General features: G+C 44.9%; 1 protein-coding gene and 2 pseudogenes across 1 annotated transcript; all 3 read right to left on the minus strand.

The window, feature by feature from the left end:
* Positions 1–337: 337 nt before the first annotated feature.
* On the minus strand, positions 338–1,290 carry LOC147991219 (uncharacterized; annotated as a pseudogene).
* Positions 1,291–2,805: 1,515 nt separating this feature from the next.
* Positions 2,806–4,398, minus strand: LOC147991220 (uncharacterized; annotated as a pseudogene).
* Positions 4,399–7,812: 3,414 nt separating this feature from the next.
* LOC125511354 (ER-based factor for assembly of V-ATPase) lies at positions 7,813–11,340 on the minus strand. Its single transcript, XM_048676704.2, has 4 exons — positions 10,891–11,340; positions 10,666–10,804; positions 8,259–8,344; positions 7,813–8,069 (listed from the first exon to the last, which is right to left on the minus strand). The coding sequence occupies exons 1-4, from the start codon at positions 11,149–11,151 to the stop codon at positions 7,947–7,949; spliced, it is 609 nt and encodes a 202-aa protein (XP_048532661.1). The 5' UTR covers positions 11,152–11,340; the 3' UTR covers positions 7,813–7,946.
* Positions 11,341–13,198: the final 1,858 nt, after the last annotated feature.

The following is a 13,198-nucleotide window of genomic DNA, read 5'->3' on the forward strand; positions in this document are numbered from 1 at the left end:
TGCACATGCTCCTCATTGATGATGCCCGCCTTTGGGAACTTATTTGACCATTCAACATTGCATACAACCCTATCAAGTCTCTCCCTAATCTCCCCTCTCCTCCAAGTGAAACAGTCGCGGACATATCCCAGATCATATAACCCACAATCTCCCAAACAATTCTGAAATTCTTGCATCATTGCATTTGGTCTTGGGTTACCTCCATCCTTTTCATGAGAATACATAACTTCATTAAAATCACCAAGAACAACCCACGGAGGCATTAGAATGTAAAGTGCGTAGGTCGGACCAAGATAAATGTTTTTCGTTCCAGGCCGGATGACCATAAAACTGCGTAAAGCACCAATCCACATTATTCTCATTCATAAATATTACATCAATAAAATACGAAGACAAGTAGTTCAATTCAACTTTATTCTCGTTCTGATAATATAATACAAGACCACCAGCCTTACCATCACTCTCTGATAAAAACATGAAATTAAAACCTAATTTACAACATAGCTCGTCAGCCTTTATTTTATTTAAATGCGATTTAGATAGAAAAACTATCTTTGGGTTCACCCGTCCTTGGAGCTCCATGAGCTCATAAACTGCCGTGGGGGAGAGCATACCACGGCAGTTCCATCATAGGATTTTCATTTGGCCCGGCGGACCTCCTCCTCAAAGGCTGCCGATGCGCCAGTTTCTTCCTTCTCTTCACCAACTGACTCCTCTCTCTGTTGCACATACTCCTCCTCCTTCTCTTCTAACTCCTTCGCGACATGTGTCACAACACCATAAACATCCTTCACTCTTTCTACTCTACCAGTACACACTCGTTTCGAAGAAACACTCACGTCGCCGTATAGTAAATGCTCATAACTATCCATCTCTTTCTCAAAAGAAAACTCCAAGTCACTTCCTGTGCATGGAGCGTCGTGTATGTGTTCTCTTTTTTTACCTATTACTATCCTACGAGCATCTTCCGCGCTCTCACACCTTCCCTTTTTCTCTTTCTTCCCCATCCTCTTTAGCTGGCCCTGCCTATGATTCTTATTAGCACTAAATTTCAACAACACATTTTCATCCGTAGCGTCAACCGCCACCACAGATGCTGAGAGCCTCGCAGCAACAACCCCCGGCAGGGCCTCCAGCACACCTGGCAGGAGGCCCGCCCGTGAGCCCTTGGCCCTCCTGGTCAGCGGTTTTCTGCCGGTGAACAGCAGCTGGTACAGCAGACTTGGAGGTGCTGAAACCCCCTGGCTGCATCCCCTCCTGACCAAACATCACACCCGATTGGGTGAGCATCAGGGACGCCAGCCCTTGGCCCTCCTGGCCAAGGCCAGTAGATGCCTTCGGCGCTGCAACCCGGCCCTCCTGACCGAGCGCAGCACCGACAAGAGTCGATGAAGGAGCCTCCGACGCCCGGCCCTCCTGGCTGAGCGGGAAACTAGGCTGGGCCGCCTTTGGCACTGCAGCCCGGCCCTCCTGACCGAGCGCAGCACCGATAGGAGTCGATGAAGGAGCCTCCGAAGCCCGGCATTTCCTAAACGGCGCCCTCTGCGCCCGTTACTGTTGTATGTGCAATCGGGCGCACACCCACGTTTCGCACCTGGGCCGACCCGCCTTACTCTTTTCTTCCCTTTTTTGTAAAATGTTTCAAAAATAGTGCAAAGAGGAGATTCGAACCCTCCACCAAACAGGTTCCGTACAATACGTCAACCACGCTAACCAACAGGGACCGCGTCCATTTTATGATTAATAGCATCTTTTATTGTTCTTCAATTAACTGACGTGATTCTGTTTGTTTTGGCCAGTTTTCTTCTGTTTTTTTCTTTTTTCAATTTCGCGAACTTTTCTCGAGTTCACGAACATTTTTTGTGAATCTTTTTTCAAATCCGATGAACTTTTTTTGAAAATCAATGAACTCCTTTCAAAATGTGATGAACTTTTTTTGAAATCGATCAACTTTTTTCCACATTGATGAACTTCTTTTTGTGAACCTTTTCTGAATTCGTGAACTTTTTTCACCATCGATGAACTTTTTGCAAATCCGATGAACTTTTTTGTCAGAATCAACGAGCTTTTTAAAATTTTGATGAACTTTTTAAAATTCAATGAACTTTTTTTAAAATTCAATGAACTTTTTCTTTAAATTTGATGAACTTTTTTCAAATTCAATGAACTTTTTTCAAATTCAATGAACTATTTTCAATTTTGATGAACTTTTTTCAAATTCGATGAACTATTTTTCAATTTTGTGAACTTTTTTCTATACGGATGAACCTTTTTCCACATCAATGAACTTTTTTCAATCTGCACTATTTATGAGTTCTTTTTCGGAATTTGTATTTAAAAAAATCTATACAGCATATATATGTTATCTGCAGTATTGAATGGGTTAAATAGTACAGATTCCTGGTAGCAAACAAAACGTCGTGTCTGGTCTACTGGCTGCCATGGCGGAGTATTACTCTATGGGTGGCGGGTTCGATTCCTCGTGTGCACGGAATTTTTTGTTTGCGTTTGTTTTTCCAGCAAGGGTTAAATAGTACAGATTCCTCGTGGTGGGCCGGCCCGCTAGGCACCGCGCGTGCGCGCCGGTTTACCTCGGCGGCGCTTAAAGCGCCAGTTAGGAGCTCCCCCGAAGCCCGGCCCTCCTGGCCGAGCGGGAAACTAGGCTGGGCCGCCTTTGGCGCTACATTCTCGTCCTTGTCGGATACAGTGAGCACACTCGCCGCCTTAGCCACTCTGACGACGACACCCTCCATAGCCTTTGATTTGTTTTTGTTGTCGGGTGCGATGAACGAAGACTGCTCACCTCTAGGTAAACCTCGTAAGATAACCTCTCTCTTGTGTGACCTTTGACCCTTCCAGTAAGCATCTACACTAAGATTTTCTTGGGTAGATAGCTACACTCTTTTCTTTTGGAATACTACAAAAACGCTCGGAAGTATGACCTATAAGCCCACAACACTCACAATATTGAGGTAGTTTTTCATACTGGACATCATATCTAATTTTCTTGGAGCTTCCTAACGGGGTGAACTCTATAATGCTCTTGAGCGGCTTGTGCAGCAAGATACCCACACGCACTCGCAAGAATTTTTCAACTATGACATGATTACGGTGCGACACATCCACCACTTCCCCCAACTGATCCCCAAAAGTCCATCCCATACTCTCCGCCTTGAGCTCGAAAGAGACATCACGAACCTGGGCCCAAATGGGCATGAACCCAAGATCGATCTCCGGGTCGAATTCGCCCCTACCGTCGAACTCGGCGAAGATGATGCCGTCCCAATTATAGTGCCATGGTTGTGCCTTGAGCACAAACCGTCGATCCCCCTCAGAAGAGAAATTGAGGACAAAGCGTCCGTCCTCGCTGGCCACCTCTTGGACGGTGGCCGTACCCTGAAGCCGCCACGCCCCGGAGTTTCGGAGCTCGTCAACGATGGCCCGAGGGTTCATCTAGAAAGGTGCCAAGAAGCGTCCAACTACCAGGAAGCCAAAGACGGCCCTCCTAGCAGCCTCCATGTCGATGACAAGAGGAGGAGCCTCACCTCGGAAGCGTCTCATAGCCAACTTCCCCTTGTGCTCCGCCACCGTACGGCCAAGAAGGGGGTCGTCCCCCCTGGCCGTCACACGAGTCCTCACCACCGCCGCCGATTCCATCTCTTCTCCAGTACTCACCACCCCCTGTGTATCTCTCTCCCCACAAACCCCCTTAGCAGCACTCTTGTTCTCCATGGGACACGCTATCTGAACAAAGGAGAGAAGACCCGAGCCCCTCTCTGCTACTGCTTCCTGTGAAGAACAAAGGCACGACCTCCTAAGGAAGAAATAGCCCTCTTCCATGTCTATTGCTAAGGTAATTACGAAATTGAAGCACACAATTATGAGCAAATAACTATGATTTGTCCGTTTCCAAATCCACTCCCCACTAACTTCTCTCTGGTAACTGAAAAAATGGCGAGAAACAGCCCCCCGATTTTCATCCAGCCCCTGAATCGCGCCCCTCAACTGAAACAACGTTAAATCCTAGAAATTTGGGATCCTCCCATAACCAGTAGAGATCAACAACGAATCCTCTTTCTTTCCTATCTCCTTTTCCTTTTTAATTCTATCCCTAAATTCTACAGATGGCAGAATCACCTCTCCTGGACAGAAGGGATCCGACAATCCTCTTCCATAATTAGAAGCAGGCTCACCTGAGGATCCGCCCAAGATTTCCTCCGCCCTCTTCTTCAATCTTCCCAGGCAGCTCTTCCGGTCCGCGGCAGTCCGCAGGATTTGCTTCGATCTCGCCTTAATTTCTCTCCACTCCTCCGCGCTGAAGATGCCTCCGATTCGGCCCACCCCCGCACCCTCTCCTCCCTCCTCCTCCGCAGATAGCGCCGGCAACCCCGCCGCCATTCACTCCCTCTGGGACTCCGTCGCCGCCAGAACGCCTAGACGCTCGCGGGAGCTCTCTCTTTTTTTCTCTAGGGCTTAAGTCGTGTTGGTTGTTTCGCCACCCGAACCGCCGCGATTTGGACCTAGTCATCTTTGTTGAACCGTTCACGGACCTCCTATGATTGACTATATCTCTGCACCTTTCTTTCTGCCATCCGGCCACGCGATCTCAAAGGTAATTTTTCTCATCCTTTCCTTGTAGATGTAGTTCGGCGGCTCATATAGTTGCGAAGATGACAAATAATGGGCATTATGTGTAAATGGTCCGATGATGGAGCTAACATTTTTTCATGATTCATCACAGGATGCGAGCTACGAGTCTGAGAGTGAAATGATGGACAACGAAGAAGACAAAGTAATAATGATAGTTGCGGAATACTCCCTCCGTTCCTAAATACTTGTCTTTCTAGGCATTTCAATAAGTGACTACATACGAAGCAAAATGAGTGAATCTACACTCTAAAACATGTCTACATACATCCGTATGTAGTAGTCATTTGAAATGTCTAGAAAGACAAATATTTAGAAACGGAGGGAGTAGATAGCAACAACAGAAAGGAAAAGAAAGCGTCCAAAATCATAGGTTGGTCATGCAACATTCAGCCGGAACAGATACGTCAGCCACGAGCGTCTCATGTATGACTACTTTGTTGGGTTGTACCTTCCCACCTTATATATTTCGGCAATGCTCCCGCATGAACAAAGGTTGTTATGTTGAATTGGCCACAACATGCATGCGCTGAACCTTTGTTTTAACGACGGAGAAATGTCACCAGTCTCCTAGGGTTTTCCTCTTTTCAGAAGGTGGTTGTGACACTTCGGATGCTTGCATATGGCTCTCCTGCATATTCATGGGATGATCCTCTTCGAATGGCTGAAGATACAATCATTAAGTACACTAAAGTGTCTGCTGAAACTATGATGCGTGTTTATGGACCGGGGTATCTGCGAGCACCCTATGTCGAGGACATGGCCATGCTTCTAGCGATGCATTAGGCAAAAGGTTAGCCTGGGATTTTTAGGGGGTGTCGGCTGTATGCACTGGAATTGAAAGAATTTACATGTAGCTTGGCATGCCCAATCCGCCAGGCATTGCAAGGATCCAACCATAATTTTTGATGTTGTTGCCTCCAAAGATCTTTGGATATGACACTGCTACTTTAGATTGCATGGATCACACAACGACATCGATGTCTTACAGATATCCCATCTGTTTGCAAGACTAGCTTGTGGTACTTTTCCACCTTGCAACTTCACGTCGAATGACCATTGTTATAACCAAGACTACTATCTAGCCGATGGCATATATCCATCTTTTGGTCAACATTCGTGAAGACAATTTTTAGTTTTGAGAGCAGTAAACATAAGCATTTTGCGAAGATGCAAGAATCTCATATTGAAGACATTGAGACGGCATTTGGAGTATTGCAATTATTTGGGCACCAACTCGTTTCTGTAACAAGGATGACTTGGCAAATACCACGACACTTACGTGAGCCTACATAACATGATCATAGAGGATGAGAGGGATATGCGAGGCTCAATTTACTATGAAGATATCGTGACAATCGGCAGGCATCGCACACGCACAAAACACATTCAAGCATTTGTTGATGCATACCAAAAGATTGAACACCGGGCTTCCCATCATGAGCTTAAGAACGATCTCATTGAGCATCATTAACAGCTGGCTGAGAGATATTGTGTTTAAATTACTTTAATATTCATTTATTTGTACCTGAACAATTTATTTGATCGGATTATTTGCTGAGTTAAATCATTTGTTGTATTCAGATTAACGGTTCGTAATAATATTTGTTGAATTATGCTCATTGTTTGATTCAAATTGTTGTAAATAGGATAGAAAGAACGTATGGCCCAATAATATGTGGGCCTACTTGCTAGGCAAATATAAAAGCCGTATTTTGTCTAAAAAAAATACAAAACCTGTATTATGACGACTCTATGTTTGGCACAATCTTTAAAACACTATGACGAGTCCATAACAATTGCTCTTATATGAAATATAAGTGAGTTAAGCACACGCAGCCAAACAGCCATTTTGCCTCAGTCACCTAAATATCGTTTTTTCCTTTGTCGCTTAAGGCTGGTCATAGTGGGGAGTAACTTAGACTAGTAACATGCTTATGTTACTAGTCTATGTTACTACCTTCATAGTGAAGAGTAACATATATGTGATGTCATGCAAGCCATCATTTATTAAGATGTAGACTCATTTTGCCTTGGGATGTGTTATGTTACAGTAACATATTATGTTACTTCAACCATCTCTCTCCTCATTAAATACATGTCATGTAAGTAAATTTTTCTTGAGGTGTGTTATGTTACTTGCTAAGTTACTTTTACTATGACCAGTCTAAACGACGCTTAGAGGTTAGCTCGTAGATTGCTCATGCATTGGTCAGAATTAACAAGAAAGGTCATTGAGCCATTGACATGATACAGAATTGGCAACCAATTAAACATAGACAACTTTTTATCATAACCAAAAAGTTCGTAGGTTAAATACTGCTACCATCCGAACACACCCATACAACCCTTAGGAGATTGCATTTTGATTTGTTTTGGGCTTTGCTCTCGAAAAGAGAAAAGAGATTAAGATAGAGCTTGTCTTTGGCTTTTCGAAAGAAAGCTTGATTCTGAGAACATCACACAGATAATAAACATAGCGGAATTTCGAGAAGTACAACTCGAGAGCCTTGCATCTGCTTCTTGTGAAGCAAAGTGACCTCACAAATTTCTCGATTTTGCCCGCTTTATCTCTCCTTTGCAACTCTCACTCCTACATGGATCCAGCATGTAGGACATGGCGATCATTAGAAATTCACGAATCAGAAATGCACGTTTCTGACTTGGCCTTTGTGCACAATATATATAGACCAATAAGGTGGGACATGAAGTATGTGAGCTCGAGCCCACATGCTCTTGGATGAACAATAAAATTTGAAAAAATAGTAAAAAATCCAAAAAAAATCAATTTTTTTGTCAAGAAACATTGATGATTTTTCTACGCGCATGCAAATTTTCATGATGAAATCACATTTGTGCAGGTGCTGGCAAAAATAACAAAATCGATACTCTAAAAAGAAGTGTTTTTGGAAGCATTTTGGAGCATCGATATTTTTTTGCTGAGACATCCACAAACGTGATTCCATCACGAAAATTTCCACGCGTGTAGAAAAATAATCAATGTTTCTTGACAAAAAAATCAGATTTTTTTTGAATATTTTTATTATTTTTTGGATTTTAATGTTCATCTCCGGGAGCATGTGAGCTCGAGCTCACAATAGCACTTTGGAATAAGGCGCTCAACAAGAAACCTTGGTATCTTAGTATCCAGGTAAATGCAAGCCCTGCAAACATAATCTCCCATTCAATACCTTCGATAATCAACTATATTTCCTTACATACATCTGATCGATCCAGAACTTCACATACTAATGTTTCGCAAGGTAAAGTACACATGAAAAATCAAAGCGGATCAGTGTCTACTGAAGCTTCTTGGATCTTGGAACCGAAGACGACAACTCTTTACTGGATGATCTGATGATGAAAAGAACTGTTTCCATCAGCATGCCACCCACCACTCCTAAGATGCCTCCAGCAGCATTCTGAAATATAATACCAAGGCCGCACTTGTTATATTTAGATGTTTTACTACGTAAAGCAGCCTTCTGCACCATAGTAGTGCCTTGCAGGATGGGTCAAATGCAGTATGAGTAAAGCCACACCGCTAGCACAAAAATTACCCTACGGAGTTCCATAATGGAAGAACAAGCAACTAGGTACTCTTGACTTACCATGACAGGACTGTTGCTGAACAGAGCTTTGAAAGTAGCAAACCCCACCAAATAACCCGTGAACATTATGACCACAACATGCAGACCTGAAATTGGGGAAACATCCCATCAACAAATGAAACATAACATTAACCCCTTGCAGTCTAAGCTCAGGAGTAAACATCATAGTGCGCTAAGGAGAATAAGATACTTCTAACTACTAAAACATAGTCGGGCATTGCTCACTCGAAAATCCCAAAACTTGGATCAAATTTCATGTATAAAGGGTAACATCCTGGTCCTACCAACCGGGAAGGGAACAGATGAAATCTCAATATTTCATTGTGCTTGCAAAGATTGAGTAGAAGGTACTCCCTCTGTAAAGAAATATAAGAGTGTTTAGATCACTAAAGTAGTGATCTAAACACTCCTATATTTCTTTAGAGGGAGTACTAGGCGGTAAAATATCGATCTCACAATAAAATAGCAATCTCACAAATGTAATCCTACAATTACAGATTGCATACATGTATGTATGCAAGCTGAGTCCACCAATGCAGCTATTATCTTTCCCGTGCAAAGTACTGCAAGTTTACTTTGCAAGTGTTGAACAGAAGATAAGCAAGACCATTTGTTTTGATGCAAGTATACCGGATGCTGGTTATAATCTTTCGAACATGTTACAGCTTGGCTCATTTTGGTTTGAGGTTTCACCAATTGAACCAAAGAAGGACACAGTGAATTAATATTGGAACTACTTTTTATGTCTGATGATGGAGCAGTCCAAGAGTGCAAGCAAACAAATAGTCTTTTTAGTCTAAATTAGGCTTATGTGATCAACGTGGCTGGATAGATTAATTAGTTTCCTAATTAAAGAGTACTACTTAGAATAGAAGTTCTGTTAGCAACCTCAGCTTTTAAGTCGGTTAGATTTTTTTTGGCCCTTGCACCTGGTGTGAGTCGGAGATAAAAAAGGGTCGTCAGTCTTGTCCCAGGAGATCAGTTTTTGGAGTTTTGAGTTGAGTTGAATAAACTACCAGAAAACGCTTCACATTGGGAGGCACCAAGGATGTGTTCTTGTAAATCCTAGGGATTCGTTGCTACTGTGCATGCGTCTGATCTTGTATCAGTGTCGGTGCAAGTCTTCTCCTTCGGCTTCTTACTTTCGTTTGATCTGAAGGTTTGTTCTTCTAGGTCTATTTTTCCTGCGACTATTGCTGCCGTTGTTCGTTGTTGTTTTGCATGTACCGTGAAAGGTCAGGACATCTACACGCACAATTTAGTGTCACGCTATTTTGTGCTACATCACAAGCCAAGCCATGGGCAATTGAAGTGTTGAATAATAAGCCATCAGTTTATCCTTTGTGTAGCAGCTAGCACCTCCTATTTAGTGAAACAAATTGTATGCTTACTGGCGCTGATAAGAACTGTCGTCTGCTAAGCTTTTGCATTCGCCTCTAAGCCATGATACACTGTTCATTTGTTTGATAACTGGCTTGGCTCGTTCAATTAGCAAAGAATGAGAAAGGGCTGGTTATGGTTGGAACTGCAGCAATCCTATGATCTATCTAGAAAACGTATAATGATGCATGTAATTGAATGAGAAAGGGCTGGTTATGGTTGGAACTGCAGCAATCCTATGATCTATCTAGAAAACGTATAATGATGCATGTAATTAGTACTCCCTCCATCCCAAAATAAGTGTCTCAAGCTTAGTACAACTTTGTACTAGAGTTAGTACAAAGTTGAGACACTTATTTTGGGACGGAGGGAGTACTAGAAAAAAATAGGCCTTGGCTATCGGCATGATCTATTTTGCAGGGCAAGGAACCCAAGAGGAGCTCAAGTTGGGAGCCAGGCTGTTCAAGCAGGTGGTGAATGAAGTGTCCTGTGCCATGCGAGGATGAAGAACGATGATCCCATGGCTGAAATGGGATGGAGGGTGAACAGTGATGAAGAAATCTGAAGGCTGCGATTTCTCCTATGTGTTTTGGAGGAATCCAGTAAAACTGTGTAGGTTTTGTTCTGTTAAGCCAATGACTCTGTGAGCTATCTTTGAAGATAAGCTTCCTGTTGTTTGGAACCTGTTCTGGGGTCTCAGCCCCTGTCGTTGCTACTCCCTCCGTTCCTAAATATAAGTCTTTTTAGAGATTCCAATATGGACTACATACTTCCGTGCTGATGCAACAATATGGAATTATATTTAGGAACGGAGGGAGTAGTTCTGAATTTCTGATGCTTGCTAACACTAGTGATTCATCTAAGTTTTATTCCCACATGGAAACCTATTTGCATTGTCTCAGTTCTAAAAATTGTGCATCATATTGTTGCATTGGCAATCAGGCTTATATATGAGGGCTCAGTTTTGTTTCCAAACCAAACAATGCACATCCAGTTTAGGAGAAAGCATGAATATGAGTATTCGTACCGAATCCTAGCTGATCCTTGTAAGAGGAGAAGGGTTCGGTGTTGTCCTCCTTAGGCGCGACATCCTTGACGAGCTCGGCGTACTCCTTCCTCTCCTGCATCTCCCGGAGCTTCTCCAGCCTCGCCTTGAGCTCATCGCTCTGCACGGGCACAGCCAAATCAAAAACTTATATCTGGCTAAACCTCACCAACTCGGACCACGGGTGTCGCCGTGGCTGCAACTCACCTTCTCGCGGGGCTTGGGACTGGACAGCACGAATTGAGCGCCTTGCAAGAGCTGTCTGAGAGGTGGGCGGCCGCGGGAGCAGTCGGCGCACCAGATGGCGCGGATGGAGCGGTAGGGGACGGCCCGCTCAGAAGAGAGGGCGGAGGCCAGACCCCGGAGGTCGTCGGAGAGGTCGGGGGAGCCGGCGGCGGAGGAGAGGAAAGAGCGGATGGGATCGGTGGCGGTGACAACGAGTCCCGGCGTAGCGGTGCCGGCTGACATGGCTGCTGCTTCAGATTTGGGATGAGACCATACGGCGATGAGCAGGGGTGACGACGGCGGTGAGATCTGATGGGCGGACGGGAGAATTCAGGGATGCCGGCGAGGTGGTATGTGGGAGCGGCGCGATTACGATGGTCGTGTCGACGTCGGTCGTCGCGGCTCACGGGCACCCTCTGTTTGCACGACCCAAATCTGTTTTTTTTAATCATCTCCTCATTTATTCACCCCATTGTTAGATTCACGTTACCCCGTCGGATCATTTTTCCTGTGCGATCCTGGCCGTCCGTTCTCGGGCTGGTTTGCTGTAAGCAAACAGATCATCGCCCGATCGCCTTGGCCTTTGGATAAATTTTCAATCGCAACGTTCTCAAAAAAAAAATCAATTGCAACTAATTGTAAATTTGATGCCCCCACCAGGGCATTTCGTCATTTCATTTGTTGGCGTATAAAAGGAAGCCGCTCTAGTTGCGGAGACCTAGTTGCGTGCATTCTCCCGCACTCACGACCCTCTCCTCTTCCCGGCCATGGCTCCCCACCCTCTTCCGCCGCCATCTCTACCTCCCACCCTCCGGCCGCCAGCTCTGCCTCCTCCCTTCCTGTCACAACCCAAATTTCTCCTAAATTTTGGTTGTGAAATTAGAAGCATATGCATCCATGATTTCCTTGCATATTTGGCTTTTGAGGCTAACAAGGACAACATTTGAATTCAAACTACCATTTGAATTTAATTAGAAGCCATGGAGGCCTCACCCTAAAAATGATTTTCAGAAAAAACTTGCATCTAGGGTTATGTTTTGCCCTATTTATTTTGAGTGGACCAGGGTTTGAAAATAGTATAATTTGTGCAATTAAACTATAAGTAAAATTCTGGAGATAATAAATAAAACACAAAAAGAAATAAAAACAACTTTGCAAATGGGCACATTAGTTAATTTGGCAAATTGCAATTTGTGAGAAACCCTTGGGGAAATGTTCATCTAGTCACGAATATTACCGGGGTAATTTAGAAACACTTTCTCTTTTGAAGAAAATTTAAATTCAGATTTGAAAAATGACAACAGACGGCAGAAACAGAAAATGGAAAAGAAAAGAAGGCCCAGCCAACTAGTCAACCAGGCCGCGTGCGCCCACTCTCTCTCTCTCTCTCTCTCTCTCTCTCTCTCTTCTCTCACCGACGCGCGGGCACCATGCGTCAGCTCTCTCCCTAACCTCCCACAACTGATGCCGAACCCCGGTCGAACCCGAGCACGAACCAGAGCACGCCCGCGCCCATGATCTCCCACTCGCGCACTCCGGCCGCCCCGAGCCTAGCAGCCATGTCAAATAAATAGCTCTCCCCTCACTCTCTCAAACCCCTTCGCTCTCACTCGCCTTTCCCGGCAGGCTGCTCTGCCGCGAGCTCGCCATTGCCGCACTGACTGCAACCCTAACCACTAAATTCCGGCCACTGTAGCCACCCTCGAGGCCAGCCACCATCACCGTATCCACCACACTCCAGCGAGTCCTCTGGACATCTTCGACGCGAGGTTTGCCGCCTGGAACACCACCTTCATCGGAGACCGGTGAGCTCCGCCATCCATTTGGATGTGCATCTTGTCCATCTTGATCGTCGTGATCACGTGCATCTTCCTGACCCATCCATTCATCCTCAGGCACACGGGAACGACCACCGGGTCCAAACCCGAAGCTTCTTGATGTTGTCTGCAACTCCGGAAGCCCCGCACCATCGACTCCGTCCACCCCAGCGCCAACTAGGACCACCGGGAGCCCTGTCGTTGCCGTCCGCGTCCGTCCGACCACCTCGCCACCGTCGAGGAGCACCGGAACGCTGAGTTCGTCCACACCCGAGCTGTGCTCAAGTTTTTCGGTGAACTTTGATGACCTAGTTGTTGGGCAACATAGTAGGAAACAAAAAATTCGCCCTTGCACACACCCAAGATCAATATGAAGATGCATAATGGGTTGGGATCACGATCGTTACCGTCACCGAGTTGCAACGATGAAGAACGTGTTGGTCTAGATTATACTTGGAGTCCCTCAAACCGTT

Source organism: Triticum urartu, chromosome 1A, assembly GCF_056163025.1.
Source record: "Triticum urartu cultivar PI428250 chromosome 1A, HENAU_Tu73, whole genome shotgun sequence".
NCBI classification, from domain to species: Eukaryota; Viridiplantae; Streptophyta; class Magnoliopsida; order Poales; family Poaceae; genus Triticum; species Triticum urartu.